This window comes from Argiope bruennichi, chromosome 9 (assembly GCF_947563725.1).
Source record: "Argiope bruennichi chromosome 9, qqArgBrue1.1, whole genome shotgun sequence".
Classification (NCBI taxonomy): Eukaryota; Metazoa; Arthropoda; class Arachnida; order Araneae; family Araneidae; genus Argiope; species Argiope bruennichi.
Genome location: NC_079159.1, coordinates 76,729,504 through 76,751,398, shown reverse-complemented (window position 1 = coordinate 76,751,398; position 21,895 = coordinate 76,729,504). Strand labels below are relative to the sequence as shown.

At 24.8% G+C, this 21,895-nt stretch overlaps 1 protein-coding gene across 1 annotated transcript; it reads left to right on the top strand.

Moving 5' to 3' along the window:
• Window positions 1-84: 84 nt before the first annotated feature.
• On the top strand, window positions 85-20,455 carry LOC129983968 (uncharacterized). Its single transcript, XM_056093699.1, has 10 exons — window positions 85-321; window positions 4,627-4,678; window positions 4,870-4,928; window positions 5,363-5,448; window positions 7,541-7,605; window positions 8,000-8,073; window positions 9,547-9,653; window positions 18,320-18,384; window positions 19,248-19,339; window positions 20,064-20,455. The coding sequence occupies exons 1-10, from the start codon at window positions 264-266 to the stop codon at window positions 20,252-20,254; spliced, it is 849 nt and encodes a 282-aa protein (XP_055949674.1). The 5' UTR covers window positions 85-263; the 3' UTR covers window positions 20,255-20,455.
• Window positions 20,456-21,895: the final 1,440 nt, after the last annotated feature.

Here is a 21,895-nt window from a genome sequence, read left to right as displayed (position 1 = left end):
GTTATATTGAAGATTAAAAATAATCATTTTATTTTCTTTGGTATCTGGCAAGGAATTATTTACTTCCGTTTTCTTTTTTTGCTTTTGTCCAAAAAACCGTTTCACTTTATGACACCTTGACCGGTCTGCGAATAAAAGTAATTTGAAAAATTGTCAATTAGTTATAAAGATTATTTCACTTGAATTTCTTGACCTGCAATTACCAAGAGCGCTTCAACTATTAGGAATTTTGGCCAACCACCTGTTGTTTGCCCACCACCAAAATGGCCCAAACTGTGAAATTGCAGAAGAATTACTCTTCTGCTGTTATCCATTTATTCGGTAAATACAACTTCTCCAATAGTTTTTAAAAAATCTGCTTTTATTATATTGCTCTAGTAAATGTATTCGGAAATATTATTAATGCTTTATATATACGTGGTTTTTTTATGCATTGAGGATGAAGTTGAAGGATAAAACAAAAAGTAATGCATCGTAGTAATGATAACTAGTTTTGTAAAGAAAATTTATTATATTAATATTTTTAGACTGGCAACTTTATGCAAAATTCATTTCTTGATGTTAAAGTATTAGGGTATAAATTGTTTGGGTTTTGTGAAGAATTATCTCATAAACAGTTTTTAAAATCTTGATTGCATATACAGTGACTCAAACAATTGAGAGTACACCTTACTTTTACTTGATAAATACGACTTTTAATATAAATAACACATTAACAAGAAATGCAGACATTTTTTTTTATATTTTTACACAACAGACGGTATAATTTAAAGTAAAAATAAAGAACAATCAACAGAAAACTTCTACTAAAAAGTTGAAACTGAAAATTTTTTTAAGCACTTTAAATAAACATATGCAGATTTTGGCCTCAAAAAATTGAGAACACGCCAATGAAATTTTTGTAATATCTAAGGTGACCATTTTTTTTTAAACCTGAAACCAGGACAACATGAATTTTGACCAGCCACGCCCAAATTTTATAAATTTTTATCAAAAATTCACCCAACGCCCAACCTGTATACTTAAGTAAATAAAAAACTTTTAGATATCAAAAAATGTTGTGTTTATTTAAGCACAAGAAATGTGATAACTAAAATATGATTTTACAATATAAAAATAAAACATAATAAACATAACATAACATGATAAGCCATACCTAATATAATAACATAATAAAAGATAAGGAGTTATTTAATTTAGTTTGTTTTTTTTATATTTTTCTGAGGAATGAATTGCTTTTAACAAATTTTTGTTTTCCTGCATATTTTCATAGAATTCCATACAGATTGCATTTAAATTATTTTTGACAATCAACAAGGATTTCAAAGTGTCCACTTTCAATTGGGTTTTCTCGCTAGTCCAGATGTTGTTTAATAAAGAAAAATCCCATTCGGTCGGTGCATTAGTTCCTGGCATACAGAGGCAATACTCTACCAATTTGCCAATATTATTGGGCACATCATTTTCTTTAAAGGCTTTAAAAATTTCAATTCACCTATCTCGTGGTGGTCCTGTTCATGTGACACCTGACGATATCACATGGAATTATCAGGGTTGCCACTTCTAATTTTATTATTTTTATTTTATTACTTTTTTTTTTAATGTTTTCTAATCTAAAACCAGTACTTTTCATGTACTGGTTTTGTTTAATGACTAACCAGGACTTATGCCCTGAAAACCAGTACTGTACTGGTAAAATCAGTATGAATGGTCACCTTAGTAATATCTCACATACAAAGAAGATGTCAATATTTAGTTGCATGTCCTTTGGCTTTTATAATGGCCTCTAAATGTTGTGGTACCAATTCAACCAACTTTTGGGTGGTATCTAAAGATATTTTACCTCATTCTTCTTGAAACACTTGTTTTAAATGGCTTTTTTTTTCTCCTAATTTTATGTTTCTGGATCACTATTTCGAGTGTGACCCATAGATTTTCAATGACAATGATGTCTGGGGACTGTGATGGTGTTTGTAACTGCTGTTTACAATGAAAAAGACACCACATTTTGATGTTGTGTGTTCGGGTTTGTTGTCCTGCTAGAAAATGAAATTTCCATCCTAACCCAAATTTTTAACACTTTTCTTTAAATTGTTACAAAGTATATCCAAGTAAATTATATTGTTCAAAATGCCATCTATGAAAACTAAATTTCCTACCCCGGATGAAGCCATGCAACCCCAAACCATGACAGATAACCACCATGTTTAAATTAGGATGTAAATTTTTTGGATCCAAAGTGGTATTGGGCTTTTTCCATATGTTGTGACGACCATCTCTGCCAAAAAAATACTGAATCTACTTTCATCACTAAATATAACTTTCTTCCAAAAGTTATTGGTCTTTAATTGATGAGTTTTTGCAAACTCCAAAGGCTTTTTCTGATTTTGTAAGCTGATGAATGTTTTCATTATAGCAACTCGAGTTTTATATCTAGTTTGTGTAATTACATTTTGCACAATTTCAGCACTTGCATTTCTGCCTATAATTTGAGAAGTTTCTTTAGCAAGTTTGACTGCACTTACTTTAGGATCAATCTTGATTTCTTTCAAAATTTTTCTTTTTGTGGCATCACTCGAAATACCTTTCCTTCCTCTTTTTCCTTAAAATTTACAATGGTTTTTCTGGACATAAGTATGGCTTCTTCTGATAATTTCAGCTATTTTACGATAAGATTTTTTTTCTTTAAAAAAAATATTCTTTATGAATTTCCTAACATCAATACTGGTTTCTCTTCGATTAGCCATTTTCCAATTAAAAGTTTGGCTTTAATTTCATCTAACAAACTTAATCATGCAAAAATGATTGTTGAAAAGGTTTAAAATACAATTATGCAAAATTGGATTAAAGTAGCTGTCAAGTAGAAAATATTTATTGATAGTTAAAAATGTGCAAATATCCTCGGTATTCTCAATTTTTTGAGGCAAAACTCTGCATATGTTTATTTAAAAGGCTTCTAAAATTTTTCAGATTAGAAGTTTTCTATTGATTGTTCTTTACTTTTACTTTAAATTAAACCATTTGTTATATTTAAAAATAAAAAGATGTTTGTATTTCTTGATAATGTGTTATTTATAATGAAAATCGGATTTATCAGGTATGCATCTCAATCGTTTGAGCCTCTGTATATACTTTGCATAAAAGGAACATGAACATCATAATATTCAATAACACTGTGAAAATATACGATAAAGATATCACATTATTATATTTACTTTCATAAACAAATGTATATCTCTACTCTGGAATTATGAAATACTATTTTGAAATGTGAAATAAACAACAATATATGATTTTTTTTTTAAATTAGAGTTATTTATTTAACACATGCTGTATACTAATGAAATGCACTATTTTTTTTATAGGCTTGTAAAACAATATATCATTTCATGTCTATTTATGAGTATTAAGCAATGATGAAAGAACAATATATATTGTTAAAGAAATGCTGAAATAGAGCACAAAAAAAAATGGAAAGAAGTTAATGTTTTAACTCTCTCAATATTAAAATTTTAACCCTAAAATTAGTATTTTTTAAACAATAAAAAATATGCCTAATGTTATTTCTTTCTATCGTATAACAAAACTTTCTATTTTTGCACTTTCAGCATATTGACAATTTAAGCTCGTGTGCAATTTGCATAAAACTTTCACTAACTTAAATATTTCTTTGCTGAAAAGAATTAAACTTTTCTCAGAAATTTTCCTATAAATATTTTGCCATACTTGAAGTAGCAATCGATTTTAACACATAGATCATAATTTTACATATGTTTTTAAAGTGTCGCACACGCACACAAAAAAGCTATTAAGGATGCCCAAAGAATATCTAAATATGGAAATTATCTGTTAAGCAAAAATATAAATATTTCCTTATATAATCATGATATTTTAATCAATTTTTCTATGGAGAAATCTGCTCATGACATCAAAAAAAAAAGAATGTTGCCATGGGACATTTTAGAGTTTTAAATATGCAAACTGTCTCCTGTTTTAAATATGCAAACAATCTCCTACAAAAATTTTAGGTTCAATGTCTTTTAGTACACATTTTACCTTTAAAATGCTATTTTTAGATTTTACATAGAATGGGCAGTTGCAATATAAAACTGGGCGGCTCCTTTCTTTTCCCATAACTGTACATTCTATTCTATTGCATTTGATGTGTATGGGTTGTGTGAATCATAAAATCTGCTCTTTTATTTATTAATTTTATATTCTTTTTTAAATAAAAGTCTTGGTTAGAGGAGTATGAAGTTTATACTTATTGGCTATTAGAACTTATTTGATCATTTATAATTTTATCAGTATTTTTTAAAAAAATCTCCCCTATTTGTTTTACACTGGAAGAAAGTGAGCAAAATATTTTTGCATCAAAGCTCCAAATATTGCCCTTCTAAGTTATATGATATTTATAAGAACATAAGTATATATATATATATATATATATATATATATATATATATATATATATATATATATATATATATATATATATATATATATATATAATATTTTTTTTTGAAAATATTTACATATTTCCTAAATGCATTTGTATTTGTAAGTAAACATCACATTAGCAAATGAAACTTGCAATAATCTAATTATTCACTTACAATTTTTCAGGAGCAACATTAACATCTTGGGAACCATGTGGAGTAGAAGCCTTATTTGTTAGGTAATTTTTGTATATTTAAAAAAAATTAAAATAAATTTTGTTAGGATTTAATTTTAAAAAAAACATTAATTGGAGTTCTAGGTGCACCTATGTCTATTCTATTTCCGTAATTTTTTGTCACTTTATGAATTTTCTTAAGGGAGGACTTCTAATTTTCCTATGTTTTGAGCTTTTTCTTCTTTGTATTGTAGCCGGGAATCATATTTTGACAATCAAAAGCCCATTAGAGGAGGAGTGCCTGTTGTTTTTCGTAAGTAGACAAACTATTTTCATTTATTTATTTCAAGTAACCTTTAGTATTTCAAGTAGCCTTTAATATAATTACATTCAATTCTGTGAAATGATCTTTGAAAATAAATTATCCAAAGTTATTGATGTGTCAACAAATTTTTTTTAATTGGAAAATATTTTACATTTTAAAAGTTTTTAAAAACATTTAGATAAAAAGGATATATTTATTTAAATTTCAGAATTAAAATAAACCAATCCAACTATTTAAATCGTTAAATATTGTTTCTATTTCATCATCATGTTATGGCTAAATAATACCAATTGAGCTGTTGGAATAACTTTAAAATATATAAATATTTCTAGTAGCAAATTTGTTTATTCATATAATGGTATAAAAGCTTCAAATAATTTGTTTTATTTATATATTCTTAAATATTTTTCTCATCTTAATAGCTCAGTTTGGGCCTTGGCAATATGGTCCTCAACATGGATTTGCTAGGAGAACAAAATGGTCTATTAAAGAAGGAGCTGGTGACAATGTTTGTATTGCTTTACTATGTCTTTTAATGAAGCACTTTAAATATATATATATATATATATATATATATATATATATATATATATATATATATAAATATATATATATATATATATATATATATATATATATATATATATATATATATATATATATATATAAAAGATTACATTAAAGTTTTTTTTTGTTTTTTTTTTAAATCTCAGTTACATTCTAACTTGCTTTTTATTGTTTTGTATTGTGTCTTTAGCATTTAAATTACTTTATAATGGTGGTATAAGCCATTAAGTGTAAGAATATTTCAAAGTTTAATTGATTTTTGTTAGAATAATTTTCTTATATAAGTAAAGTTTTCTTATAATAAAGAACATCAGATTAATTACAAATTATGAAATTCAAAATTATTAAAAAAAAATTTTCACATTGTCCTTAGCCAAGTTAAAATTTTAATCTTGAAAAATTAAAATTGAATTTTTACATATAGGATATGTCAAATTACAAAAAAAAAAAAAAAAAAAAAAAATAATAATAAAAAAATAATATAGTTGTTTAAAGTTAGAAAAAAATTTGCTGTAATATGGTACATTTAATTTCTGTTATATATATTTGTAAAATGAAATTCATTCTTATATAAATTTTATTATATACTGAATATGGCTTTTTATTTTTATTTGTATGGTAAGGTCTAAAACAATCTTATGTCTGCATTTTTTTTATTGAATTTTAAAAATGCAATATGAAATTAGATTCAAGTAAAAATATGTGTTAAAAAAAAGCAAGAAAGTTGCATGAAAAGAAGTTAATGTTTTTAAATGCTTCATTTTTTAAAAAAAATATATTATTAATTGTTAATGAATAGTGTTGTTACTTTCTAAGCAGTATGAGGTATTTTATTATGATATTTTTGTGATGCTTAATATTTACAGCATTGTACAACATCATCAGTATTGTGCACAGATTTTCTAATAAATATTCTTAAATATTCTTTATTAAATTAGGTATGTCAGGCTTTTTTTAATGGGTTTTATTTTTCCATGTGAAGTATGAATTTTAAAATAATCTAGAAGTATGACTAATGATGTTAACTGTTTTGTGATTCTTCTGTTAAAAACATGCCTTTTTTTACTAATGTGTGAACTTATAAATGAATATGAATGAATGATCATATCAAAATCGGTGACAAATAATTCAAAATTTATATTTTAGGTAAATTAAATATTTCTGAAATCAATTTCTTTTTATATGATAAGATAGAACCCATTAAAAAATGTTAGTTGTAGCAACACACAAAGAGTTATAATTCAAGTAATATAACTAAAATTTTCCTATTTGGTAGCAAAAGTAAAGAATACGTAAGAGAGCAATATACTACAAAAATTATTACATTAAATTCTTGCCAAAGTTATCTTTCTGTTAAATAATTTTATGGCATTTCATTAAAGTGTCTATAAATTATGTAAAAAAAAAAAAAAAAAAATCAAAAGGGTTTTGCAGTTTTATCCACTAGTCTGTATTGAGAAATGGGGGCATTTTGATCTTTTTGATTTTGGATTTGATTTTAAAATTGATAAAATTATGTTTTAGAAAATGAATGAAAAGAAAATATAAATATATTTGTTTTTTTAATTATAGGAAAAGAGGTTTATTGATCATTTGATTTTAAAAAAAATATTTCAGGGAAGAAAAAAAAACTTTTTTAATAACTTGTATATTGTTTTACCTGTATATTCATGTTTTTATATGTATGTATGTAATATTTTAAAGGTACATTATTTAAAATATTCATTTTTTTGTTTTGTTTATGTATGATTGTATATGCATTATTTGAAATTCCTGCCATTAAAATTTCAATAAATTTTTAGATAAGATTTTCAAAATTCTTTTAAATTTTTTGTGAAAAATATTTCTGACAGTAAAATAATTAGATAATTCAGTTTTATTTAAAAATTATTTTAACTGTAAACTTAATTTTTGTAGACTTTTTTTTTATTTGAGTATTTAAAATGGTTCATATTCTGTTTTTTAATTGATTAAATATAAAAATGATTCGATTTTATTGAAATTTTTAAAATTTTAATTTTGTTATTTTTTAGATTTCTGATACTGTGACCCTTGTGCTTGAAGACTCTGATGAAACTCGAAAAATCTGGGATTACAAGTATGTGCCTTTAATTTTGCATTGCTTTAAAATTGATTTTAGTTATAAAATTTTGATTGTCTATCATCAAGGATTTTGCAAATTCATTCAATAGCTTTCTAATTTGACAAAGCAATTAAAGTATTTCTAGACATGGAATTGAATACTTATATAAAATAAATGTAAAGAAAAAAAATTGTATTATTTGAAGCATATCTTTAAATTGTATTAATATGTCTTATTTAAATTAGTTATTTGCTATCAAAATACAATCTAAATGCATGATTTCTCATGAAGTGTTTTTATTTTTTATTTACTTTTTTGTATTTAGCCGTAATATTTGTATATAGATGTCACAAATGAAATATACAAATAAAAATTTCTTTATCTATTTCAAAAATTCTTTTTATTGTAGATTCAGATTTGAATACACCTTCACATTGAAAACAAATAATGAAATCAAAATGGAGGCTTTTATTACAAATACAGGTAAAAAAAAATTATATCGCCAGAAAGTTTTAAGAAATGTATTTTGTTTATGCATATTTTTTTTTATTTAAATGTTTATTAGTGTGATTATTTCTTAACTCGATATTTTATTCCATCATTTGTCAAAGTCATTTTTATGTTTCGATTCATATTAAAGTATTAAAATTTTTATCATCACCATGATATTTGGCTAGACAGCCCAGTATGGGCCAGTGTCATCCTCTGAATTCTGTTCCATTGCATTCTATTTTAACACTTGTGCGTCAGTTTCTTCCCTGGATAGCCAGGAAATCTGTCTCCTCTGACCCCATCCATCTCATTTTGGGTCTACCCTTTTTCCTACTTGCTAGAAGTTTATGTAAGAGAATTTTTTTTACTATGGAATCATCATCCATTCTAAATGTATGAGCTGCCCAGTTCATCCAATTTATTTTTTTGAACTTGATAATATTTTTCTCTCTATAGATTTTATATAGCTCAAAGTTATATCTTCTTCTCCAAACATTGCTAATTTCTTTCTCGCGAAGAATGGCTCACAGAATTTTTCTTTCGAAAATGGCTATTTTATTTTTTTTAGTTTTGGTCAGGGTCCAGGTTTTTGAGCCATAGGTAAGTATTGGTCTAATTAAGGTTTTATATATTAAAAATTTTGTGTTTCTTGATAGTAGTGAGGATTTAAAAAATCATTTTAGTTCGTAAAAGGCTTTATATACATTCATTAGACACCCTTGAATCTCCTTGATTATGCTAATGTTATCAATAGCTATAGAACCAAGATAAGTAATTAATATTTTAGGGTTGTTTAATAAAATTTGTAGCAAAAAAAGGCTTTTTTTTCTTGGCTGCTTTAACATAAATAATTATAAGATCTGATTGTATTGGTATTTTTAAATGGATATCTTGTTTAAAACTTTAAAAAAAAAAATGCCAAATGAATTGCAGAAGCAAGATTATTGTGGATGAATTTTTTTCCTTGCTTGATTATTGTTGAATTATTATTATTATAATTAGCAACATTTAGTATAGCTACTGTTTCTTTCTTCGAAAGATGCAAATGACAAAAATAGCAATCTATTAATCTTTATTATAATCAATTTGATTTAAAAATTTTGACAATTTATCAAAAAATAATCTTTAAGTGTCATTTCAAATTTTATTCAAAAATTAGATTTTTAAAAATAATTTTTTTAATTCAAAAGTTGAATTTATCGTAGTTATAATGATTTATTGCATAAGACATATAGGTAATAAATTAACCAGTGATTTAAGGCATTATCATTGTCATTTTTTTTTTATGTAATTCATCGTTTCTTTTTAAAAATTCTTTAAAAACAGTCTTGCTTCAAGTTAAAAAAGATTAAGATAAAAATTAATAAGGAACTAAATTATAAGAAAATCAGATTAATCTTTTGTCAGTAGAATGTTAATTTTATGGTTTTCACTACTTTACTGAATTATTTTCCTTGATTATAGATGAAAAGGAATTTGACTTTACATTTCTTCTACATACATACATAGCTGTATCAAATGTAAAAGACAGTGCAGTAATTGGTTTACAAGGATGCAGTTACATTGATAAGGTAAATTGCTTACAATATTATTGAAATGAAGGTTATATAATTAAAATCATGCTATTTTATGTTTATACAATGTTACATGAGATTTTATTTTAAAATTATTGTATTCTTGTAATGCTATAAAAACAATTCATTAAAGAAACTTTTGATAATTTTATGCAAAGAAGTAATTTTTTAATGTAACTCATTATATTTAATATAATGTATTACATTAAAAAATTACTTCTTTGCATAAAATTATCAAAAATTTGAAAAATAAAAGAAATATTACACTATATATATATATATATATGTGTGTAAGCATTATTTTTTGTGAAGCCGAGTGCAGTTTGAAGACAGTGAAGAGACTTTTATCTTCTTAAATTCTTTTTAATCCATCGGGTAAGCATAGTTATTTACAAGCAAAGACGCGGACATTTCGCGTCCGCCACAGAGCATCACAAAAGCAGAAATGGGGAAAAAAGGGCCGAAATAAATTATCCCTCGTCTTATATAACCTTAGATTTTGATAGGGAAAATATTTCTCCACAGTGCCAATATATTAATAAGATTCTCATAGGGATTTCTGATGCTTGTTAATCACATGTAAGGGAAACACAGGGATCTTTTAAGAAAGAATGTGCTTACTGGACATTTTTACCCTTTCACGCCGAGCGTGTGAAAGTATCGGCATTTAGCTGACTAAGCAATTTTATAAAGCTTCTCTTGAATTAATTAAGTAGAGAAAGTGGAATTGGATCACAAAATAAGAGAATATTTTAGAATGAAGTTACTATGGGCTAAATTAAGACAAAATTTTGGAAATTAATTAAATTGAAATAGAAAGTTTAAAATATCATTATATATATATATATATATATATATATATATATATATATATATATATATAATATAAGTGTAAGAAATATTACACTATATATATATATATATATAAGTAACCAATCTAAAGTAAGAAAAAGTTTGAAAACGAAACTAAAATGAAAACAAAACAAAACAGTTTCGAAATCGCAACTAAAATTTATTACCTATTTAAGCTAAAACCAAAAAAGAACTTCATAGTATTTAGAGAGCGCAATTGCAGCTACTTCTAAAACACAGATGAATTGATACAAAAGTATTAGAATCAAGTTAATAGAAAAAACAAAAATCAAATAAAAATTAAACCAAAAAAATTATTAAAAAAATATAAAAAACGAATCCGGCCTGAAGACTTTTTCAAGGGTCACCCTCAGGCAGGGATTCAAAGAAAGGGATTTTTTCTGTGAGGACATACAGACATTGTCTAATAATGATTCCTCGTGACCCGAAAACCCCCTTGAAATTATGCTCAAGAGATATACCATTTTAACAGAAAGGAAATACAAAATAACAAATTAGAAAAAAAACCACAACAAAGTAAAAATACAATAACAAAAATAACAATAAAAACAAAAACTAGCATTAAAATTAAAATTAAAAACGAAAAGGCCAGAACATACCATCCAACAGTCAAGGAAACTTTAATCGATTGTGATTCCCTGTTTTTAAAAAAATTAACGGTAAATTATGTAAACAGAGGTAGGCTCCCAGCGCCATCTATTGAGTGATCCAATATCCAAGTAAAGTTCTATTTTTATTAAAGCCAAAGGATTAATCCCAAACCATACCTTGTTTAATTAAAAAATTGACATTACAGTAATTTCTAGGAAATTCATTTTTAATTAAATTTTTAAGGAGGATGTTTGATGCTTCAATATAAGAATTTTTATTATTGCAAACCCTTTTGATCCTGTTAACTTGTGAGAAAATTAGATTTTTGAAAATTTTAGAGTTTAGATTGGAATGGTAGTTACATAGTTTTGTTATTTTAAAGTTGAAATCATCCCTTTTATCGTATATACCAACTATTGTTTTATCATTAGCAATTTCGATTTTTAAATCCAGAAAGGTAGCCTCAACTTGATTTTTATTTGTATCTTTTAGAATTAAATCTTTTGGATAGCAATTAGTAATAATATTAGTATTTTCGAAGTTAATCAAAAGTAGGTCATCAATATATCTCCACCCGTTTATTAAATTATATTTAATTATTTTTTTCTCATAGTAATGCAGGAAAATATTAGCTAAAGCACTTGAGAAAGCTGTTCCCATTGGAATGCCCTTGACTTGTTTATAAAAATTAATACCATTAAACACATAATTTTCAGTAATATTAAAATTACATAACTCAAGCCAGTTATTTTTAGGAATGATATTTTCATTTAAATATTCGTCATATATAAAAGTGCAGACCTTTATTAATTTTTCATGAGGTAGATTAGTGTATAAATTTTCGAAATCAAAAGTATTAAGTTTATTAATGTTGTTATCTTTAAAAAAATCCAATACTTCTTTGTTACTAGAAATAATATAGTTGTCTTCATTTTTTATTTTGTCCAGGATAATTTTTAAGTATTTAAAGAAATGTTTACCCGTATAGTAATTATAACTGCCAGTGCTACAGGTTACGAATCTGAATTTTAATGGATTTTTATGAAATTTAACTGTTGGGAATAAATAAGGATAGTTAAGAGAGCAAGTCTTAATTTTGTTTTTTTTTGCGAAAGCTAGCATTCTTTTATCTAATTCCTTTTTCCCGGTGTTCTTTAACATATAAGTTGCATTAGAGTTATATTCATTAATTAAAAGTTCTTTATAATAATATTTACAAATTAAACAGAAATTATTTGCTGATTTATCTATTACTGTAATAACAAATTTTTCTTTTAAATTTTTTATTTCATTTTTTAATGTTTTAATAAAATAAATCCCACGTTCTTTAGATCTGTCAAAATCAGTATTCATTTTTATTTTAATTTCCTTTAAAATTCTCACTTTCCATTCCCCGAAACCTTCCGCAGGCCAATGGTATTTTCTAGATAATTTGGCAATAAAAACATCCAAATCATTACCAATAGAAATCAAAATTTTGTTATGGTTTATTTTTTCTCTTAATCTAAATTTTGTTCCTCTTCCCATCAAATCTCTTAAAGAGTTGGATTCAATAATTTTTAAATTACCTGTAATAATATGACCTTTATCAATATCTATAAAATCTTTATATTTTTCTTTGTTACAGTAACAATCTGTTTTATTTATTTTATCTAAATTTTTGCTATAGTAATTATAATTACAATTTTTTTTCTTTAAAGTTGAAGTGTAACTAAACGCTATTGATACAGTAGTTTTATCTGCAAGAGGAAAAAATATATTATTATTATGTATAATTTTGGGTAATTTTAGATATTCGAAGTAAATATCCAAGAATTTAATCACACAGTATTCTTTGTAAACATTATTTTTATTATTAAAAAGTAAATCGTTTTTTCCAATGTTAAGTTTACATTTAATAAGATCTAGAATAATACATTTAGTGTACGAATTTTTAAACTCTAATTCCCCGAATTTATTATTTAAAAACCATTTCATTTTATTATTTCTAAGACCAAAAATGTATTTCCTAATTCTGTGAATGTTTTCACTATTGTGTTCCAGATTACAGTAATTTTGAAATTCCTCAAATATAATTTGAAAATTGCCTCCTTTCCCTTTACCTCTTTTAAATCTTTTAGAAAAGTTATCTTTATTTAGAAAATTTTTAAATATGTTAAATTTGTTATAAATGCAATTATTGTTTAAATCTACATAACCTTCCCCATTTAATTTACTATTGAGACCATAAGGAAATAAAGTTTTCAGGTTGCAAATATAAATGTTAAGAAGAAGTTTATACATCAAGAACAACAACAACAAAACAAAAAAAATTTAACACATGCATCACCTAACTCTTTATTTTCATACTTTGAGCTATGACATCATAATCTTTGTTTGACAGAAAAATATTTTATCAATTCTAAAATTAAATTGATTAATTTTATGCTATCATATATGCATAAATTGAATCAATTTCTAAAATATGTTAATTTTCTTAATTTCTCTATCATATATGCATAAATTGAACCAATTTCTAAAATATGTTAATTTTCTTAATTTTTAAAAAATTATAACATTTTTTATTTACATTTATGCATTTTATTTTTTCAAACATTGCAAACAATTAATAAAATATAAAAACTTATTTATAACTTTATATTTAGACGTCTTAAAATTTCCCATCTTGTGATATTTACATTTTAAGAGGGGAAGAGGGGGGGCTTTTGAAAATTGTGTTGCTTTCAATTACTGGTTTTTATATTTTCAATGTTATTTTTTTAATTACACAATGTTTTCTAAAAAAAAGATTTCTTTTAAAATAAATATACATATTGTGAAAATAATAAATAATTCAAAAAATAAAATATATTTTTTATTTAATTCAAATTAAAATATGATAATAACTGAGATATAGAAATATTTTTTATTTTTGTTTATATTTTATCATGTCATAAATATATTCTTTACATTTATGTTTTAGTTTATCTTATGATTTCCAAATTATGTAAGTTAATGAAAAAAAAAAAAAAAAAGATTATAATATTATTGTGGCATTTATTTTTTCAAAACTTTTTTTCTTTTCTACTTTGATAAACTTGACAAGATTATTTTTTTCTCAACATCCATAGTGATATGATTTATCTTAATGAAATAACTCAACCTATTTTCATTTTCATGATTTTTATAGATTTCATTTTGTTATTATTCCATTCTCCTCTCTATCTTGATGCTACTATGTACCAGTGTTCTTGTAAATAATTTATTATTTTATATTATCGGAAATGAAATTATATTTATAAATGATAAGGTTAAATATATTCACTATCATTGTAATTTACACATAAAGCAATATTCATTTATGATAGAGATATTCATTTTTCTGTGATAATCATTGTCTTGTTTTTAGTGAAATTTTTTAGAGTTGTGCCAATTTTTGAAACAAATTGTTTTATTGATATCATGACGATGAATCATGTTCCACAATAAATTGCAATCTAATGCATCGTACATAATTTTTTTGTTTCTGATGATTAATAAGTATTTACTGAAACTTTTGTCTTTGGTGTATTTTACAATTATTTGCATTGTTTTTATAAATACATGTTTTACTATTGCATTGGCCTTCTAAAATCTATTTCGATTTAATTATTCTGTTAAAACCAACTCAAAATTATATGTTTTTAAAATAAAAGCATGAAATGAAAATGATCAAATTAGGCCAAAAAAATTTATATATTTTTCTATTCAAATGTGTAACTATTGCATTTTATGAGTAGTTTGTTGTGAAATTGAAATAATTTTGTACAGCAAATTTCACCAATGTGCATCTTTTGCTAATGAAACTGAGATTCAATAACTTTATAGATGTTTCTCTATTCCAAAATTTTATCTAATTTATATCTGAATTTTAAATAGACATTTAAACAGATATCATATTTAATTTCCAACTTGTGGGATTATTTGAGTCATCAAAATTTTTCTGGTTACAATATTTATTGCTTAGTGAAAAAAAATTAAATTTAATACATATAATTATTTTAATCCATTATATTTGTTATGGAATAAATTTTGAACATGTCAGCAAATTTTATTACCCTTTTTTATTCTATAGCATTTATGAAAAATTTAGTTCATTTCTGGCTTTCATAAATTTTTATTATGCCATTTAAAATTTAATGCTCATATGTTGAGAGTATAAAATTTAAATTGTATTATTTTTATTGTTTGTCATAATTTACAAAATATTTCTATGAATAAATTGTGGATGAATCACAAAATGATAAAATCATGATGGTAACAAAAATAAAAATAAAATATTATTAGGAAATAAAAATCTGAAAAATTAAAGTAATGTGCTTATTCATCGTTTGATGAATAAATTTCAATGCAGACTGAAATTTAATAAATTTTATCTTTGAAATCAGCTCTGAATTATACTTTTATTCTTCTAATTTTTTTTTCCTTTTTAATTCATTTTCTTTTATACAGTATGTACTTTAAGGCTTTTAAAATTATAAAAGTTCTTTTAGCTTTATATTTTTAAAAATATTACTTCATTTCTGGTTCATAATATGTTGTACATTATATACTAGCAGTACCCCCACAGCGTTGCCTGTGGTATTACATCCAAGATGAAAAATTAGCTTTAAACTGAAGTCGGATTCATTCTGTCTCTGTAACTCAATAGCAGTGTGATTTAAAGAGAGGCACTTACTTCACTCAATAGATGTCTCTCCTTCCCTTAGCGTGGACATTCTTTCTCTGATATGCACTGATTGAACATTTCTTTCCTCTATATTTTCATTATTGCACAACAAATGCGTAGTGTTTTTGCATTTAATGTGCTGCAACCAAGGTTGAATTTCCTTTTTTTGGGGAGTTGGGGAGCATAATGAGTTTCGAATCGCTGTTTTAAATAAAGTGTAAACAAAGAAATGCATCACATATGCATACCACAGCTCTTTCAATTTGTGTATGTACAATTTGAGGTTTACGCACATGTGCAGATAAGTACAAAGCACAGATTATGCTACTTTATGCATGCACGAATTGTAGTAGAAAAATAATTAAAATCGCAATTATAAAACTCCTTTTTTTAAAAAAAAATTTTGATATGAGTTCAATATACTAAAACCTTCTCCAATAAATGCCATACAAGTTAGTAACAAATACCTCCAATATCAGTTAAGTATTTCTCATTCTCTTTCCAATATACAGACGCTTCCAAGAGACTTCATTTTATATTATATATAGATATTGCTATGGAGCTTCATCGACTTTCAATACTTATTGAACTTATGATACTGTTTGAACGTGACATGAAGATGTGTGTTTATGTCTTCTGATTAGAATTGGAGGCATCACTTTTGTAGCACTGTAAAAAGGGGCATATATGCCGATGGATTTGTAGACTTTTATTATTCAAGTCTTTATCAGGTTATATACGAGGAAAATATGTGTTGGATGTCTTTTTTTTTTCATTTTAATTCATATGTTTTTTTTTTATAATATGTACTTTTATAATTTTAAAAACATAATTTTTTTAAAAAAATTTTAACTTCTAAAATGTTTTATTTCTATTTCATAATCTTGAATTAAATTATATAATTGCTTATTTATGATAAAGATTGTTTTTAGTGGTAGATTGTTTCATCTGTCATTTGATAACTATTTAAATTTGATGCTCATAAATCTTGATTAAACATTCGTGTCATTGAGAATAAGTCTGGCAATGTCTTTTGATTGGATTCAGAAACACTGCTTAGAAAATACTTTGGAAATGGGCATATATGTAAAAAAATAAATCTTTATTATTTGGATTTATTTCAGACTGTATGCAATTAGAATATATGCTGGTGTTTTTATATGTTTATCTTTTTTACATTTTTCTTTTATATGTTTCTATATATTTTCTTATATATCAGCTGGGAAATATTCCTTTTTCTCTTCTGGATATCAAAATTTATTAAGTATCAATTTAAGGTTTATAAATGTTATATATTCTAATATTATATATTATATATTTTAAGTATCAATTTAAGCTTTATAAATGGAAGTATAAAAAATGGTAGAAAATGGAAGAGAAAGACATTATGTACCAAATGTCGATTTTAATTTGTTTCCTTTAGATTTACTTTTATGTGTAGCAGGTAGTATGTTTAGAAAAAAATCCTGAACCATGGTTTATTCTTTCTTATACAGAATTATCTATAAATATATTAATATGTTGAAGAAAATAATATTATGCACCTAAATACATAAAATTTGTAGCTCTTAAAATGTAATTTGTATTAAAACTGCCTGTGAATGGAATTTATAATAATTTTTTTCCCCAGTAATTTATATCCAAAATGCTATAAAAACATTAATTATTTTTATAATAAATTGTTCATTTCAGACGTGTTATTGCTATTTTGTGTAAGGTATTTTTAATTGTTTTTTATTATTATATAAAAGTTATTATTTATTTTCTAATTTTTCAATCTCCTAATATAAAATTAGTGATCTGTAATAATTATCTTATTTTGTGGTAAGGATATTCAGAGTTTTCAGTTCTAGAACTTAATTGATACTTCTAATTAACTTTCTAATTTGTTCAGCAGCATAATAACAAGTTGTTTTCAATCTTTTTTTGAGCCTGGCTAACAAGAGAATTTTAATGCCTCAAAATCCAAGGTAATTTTTTTGTGCACAAAAAGAGAATGGAATTATCTGTTCCATATGAGATTATCATTGTTTTGTTCTTTCATGATTGTAGATTTTTATAATTTTAGACATTCAGATTTTGATCACATTCCATTTTTCAATCTACTTGTTTACTGATATAAATATTTTAATACCATAAATGGGGTGCTGCTTAGCCAAGGATGGTTTTTATGCAGTAAAACACAAACTCCATATAAGCAGCTGGTCATGAATTATCTTTCAGTTCTAATTTTCAGCTATGCCTGAGTCAAAGCTGTATTGAATGAGTTGAGTCCAGGCTCATAGGGTTAACCTGCTTACCATTTTTATACATTTATTGTAATAAAATTTAAAAAATGAATTGAATAGTTTGTTCATCATCTTAAAAACTATTTGAATTGCCAAAAGATTTAGTTTTAAAATCAAATTTTCTTGTAGATTTTTGAATTGCTTTGTTTTAGTGTGAAGTGGAGTTTTCATAATATTTTACGTTTTGCCAACTTTCATTTTGTGTACTATTCCATATTTTTAAGGTTAATGACAATACTGAGTGTGTTGATTTAAAGGAGGAATTGAGGATATATGAAGTTACTGACAGGTATGTTAGTAAATTTAATTAAATCAAGAAATTTTCATTTCAGCTATTTAAAATTATAAAACAAAATTTTTGAATAATTTTTATAATTTTTCATCTTTTCAACAGTAAAAATTTGTTATTAATTAAAAATATTTTGTATATAAATATATCCTGTCTAAAAATTCCTTATGTAGTTTATCATCTGATATCTTATAATTTCATTCGGCATAGATTTGATTGTAAAGGTTCCCTGATATAAAGACAGATTATTGAGAAACTGGAGCGTAAAAAAATGTCCTGGAATAACAAAATGAGTATGATTAAGTTAAAAATGATTGTTTTATTATTGCAAATCACCATGTTTTGTTTCTTTTAATCGTCTAAATTCATAAATTCCTCAAACATTTATTTTTAGAATTTAATTTTTTAAAAAATTGAATGCTGTTATTTAAAAAGAGAATACAAATGAAATGTTTTGTTCTCTGTCTTGGTTCAAGATTGCTTAATTTATAGATTCTCAACTTTAAAATCAAGGAATAGCTTATTCAAAGTCTGTGCATTTACCATTGCAAAATCCAATATCCTCGTATTTGTGTTGTGAAAAAGTTTGAAAAATCATGTTAGTTGAAGTGACATTCTTTTGTCTTATCATAGCTCTGCTTTATAAGATACTTACATAGCTTTAAAATATGACATCTAATTAGTCAGTCAGTCAGTCTATTACGAGATGAAAGTACTGAAGTTTATTTCAGAGCTATACAATTTTTTTAAAAATCATTTTACTGAACTTAATAATTATAGTTTTATACTAAATAAGCATTTCTACAAAAATGAGCAATGGATTAATAATAATTTAAATCCTTACAATATTATCTCTTTTTTAGAGTGTATAAGAACACTGCATCAGTTATTAAAATTAAACCTATATCTGATGATAGAGAAATGACCATTGTGAAGTTTAACCTTCCAGATACAGGTAAGGGATATTTTATTTTTGTACAGAGGATATCTTTTTATTCAAAATAATATTAGCATGGTTTTGCAAAATTTAATGACTTTTTTTTTTAAAGCAAATTACTGATGTGACATTCAATAAGAACTAGTTGTGTTTAAAATTCTTTATATTTTTATATCTTATATTATTTATTTATCTTACAAATTACATGAATATCTTATCTGTCATTTCTTTATGGATCTAAAGGTATTTCTATATAGTTACTTGTTATATCAGAGAACAGAGCGTATGTATTTTGTTATTAAATACATATGCTCTTGGTATGTGATGTTTTTGAGGTATCAGAAAATTAATAAATAAATTAAAATAAGGTATTGAACAATTTTTTTAAAAAAAAGTTTAGTTATGAAATAAGAGCTTTAATTTCACATTTACTTCTCGTTTGAATATTTCAAAACTGATTATTTAATAAATAACAAAAGACCATTAGCTTAATTTTCAAATAATTTTTGATAAATAATCTTAATATATAACCATTAGGAACTTCAAATAAGAAAAAAAAATGATTACAATATTGGTTACTCTGGGAATGTTTTAAATTTTTTAAATTTTGTTTACATGTTAAGTAAACTATAAACTATGCTCATTGAGAATTCCATAAGTTACAAAGAATGTTATAGATTTTTACTTAAACTTTACTTATTATGCTTGACAAATGAAACTGATTTTTAATTTTGCTTTAAAGTTGTTTGGAACCCATGGCAAGTGGGAGCCAAGACAATGAAAGACTTTGGAGATGATGAATGGAAATATATGATTTGTGTTGAAGCAGGTTATGTTCACAGTCCTTACATTCTAAAACCAAAACAATCTTACAACGCTTCTCAAATATTAACAGTTTCTAAAATAGACAACAAAAAGTTTGTTGATTATTAAACCCTGGGAGATTTTCAATATCGGAGAAAAATATTTTCATAACTGCAAAAATTTTAGACTTTTGCAGCTTGTTAATAGCTTTCCTGCTTTGTAGAGTAAAGGTGTACTTAAATTTATTGATATCTTTGTTACCTTCATCTTTTATATATGTATTTGTATGTTATATTGTTATGCATTTAATAAAGTGTATTTTTCAATTTATATGCAATTTTATTTTTTGTGCAATTCTTTTCACATACTATCAGGGTGTCCCATAAGTTTCTTTCCTATCTCTAATATGAAATGAAGACACAATATTTACATAGAGTGACAAATAAACGGATATAATTCTACATAAAAATGTGGTGTTTTTTACTCGGGGGAGGCCATCTAAGAAATTTGGAGTTAGAATTTTTTGATAACAATTAGGGTTTGACGGTTTTTCAAATCCGGTTTTAAAAAACCAGTTTTTTAAAGTAAATTTGTCAGATCTGAAAACCGGTTTTTAAATTAAGAAAACTGGTTTTCTGGAATGCCTGGAAATTCCTCTTCTAATTCTTCTTCTTCAAAGGAAAAAAAAAAGTTTTATTGGTTGGGACCGATTTGTCCAGCAGCTGAAGGCTTAGGGCGACAAGATGCCAATTTATCAACAAGTGAAGGTATATTTGAATTTCTGTTAAATGAATTTAAAAAAATTTAAATGGTGAAATAAGTTTGAAATTATTATATGCTTTAGAAGAACGGATTCAAGAAAGAAGACAAGTAGAATTAGCAACTCTTTTGCTGTGTTTGGAATATCTGCAAAATATTTCCAGTTCAGCAAAGAAATCTAGTGTACTTTCTTTAGCTTCAAAAATCGAATTTATTAAGTTATCTGGAAAGATATTGTCTAGAATATTTCTGAATTCTTACTTGGAAAACGATTCGGATGAAGAGTGAATCGACGAAACTACTCATCAGAATAAGGCTTTTTAAAAGAAGCCATAGAAAAGTCAATTCATAAGTTTCTTGAAGACTCTGAAGAAATAATTACAAATCCAAAGACACTGAAAGCTGAATTTTCATTATTTGAGGTAACAACAACAACAACAACAAAAAGATTTGTTATTCGATGCCATGAAAGCTATAAAACCAAGCTCAGTAGCTTGTGAATGTGTATTTTCAATTTCAAACAATATTGTGTCTAAAATAAGAACAAGACTTAGCCTCCATTCAGTGGATATTTTATGTTTTTTTAAAACCCTATTTTCTTAGGAGAAATTAAAATTAGTGAAAATAATATAAATATTATTTAAAATTTTTGTTTGAGTTTTCGTTATTTTGTGTAAGTAATATGTATATGTAATTCTTAATTTTTTTTTATATTTTGACTTTGGCATTGATTTCTCTTTTTATTATTTTATATAAATTATATAAAACATTTTTCCTTATTCTATTTTTTTTTTTTTTTTGACAAAAATTCTAAAACCGGTTTTTTAAAATGTTGGTTTTTGTGTAAACCGACTTTTGAAAAACCGGTTTTGAAATAACAATATTGTTTTGTTTTTAAATAAAAATACTTTATCTTTATATACTTTGCCTACAAGAAAAGAAGAATTAAAGATAAAATTGCTTTTTTTAGGAGAATAGTTCTAGCAATAATACTTATAATGTAAGGCGTTA

Coding starts and splice junctions, on each gene's coding strand:
- LOC129983968 (XM_056093699.1), top strand. CDS start 264: ATGGCCCAAACTGTGAAATTGCAGAAGAATTACTCTTCTGCTGTTATC. Junction 7,606..7,999: donor CGAAAAATCTGGGATTACAA/GTATGTGCCTTT, acceptor TTTTTATTGTAG/ATTCAGATTTGAATACACCT. Junction 8,074..9,546: donor GGCTTTTATTACAAATACAG/GTAAAAAAAAAT, acceptor CCTTGATTATAG/ATGAAAAGGAATTTGACTTT.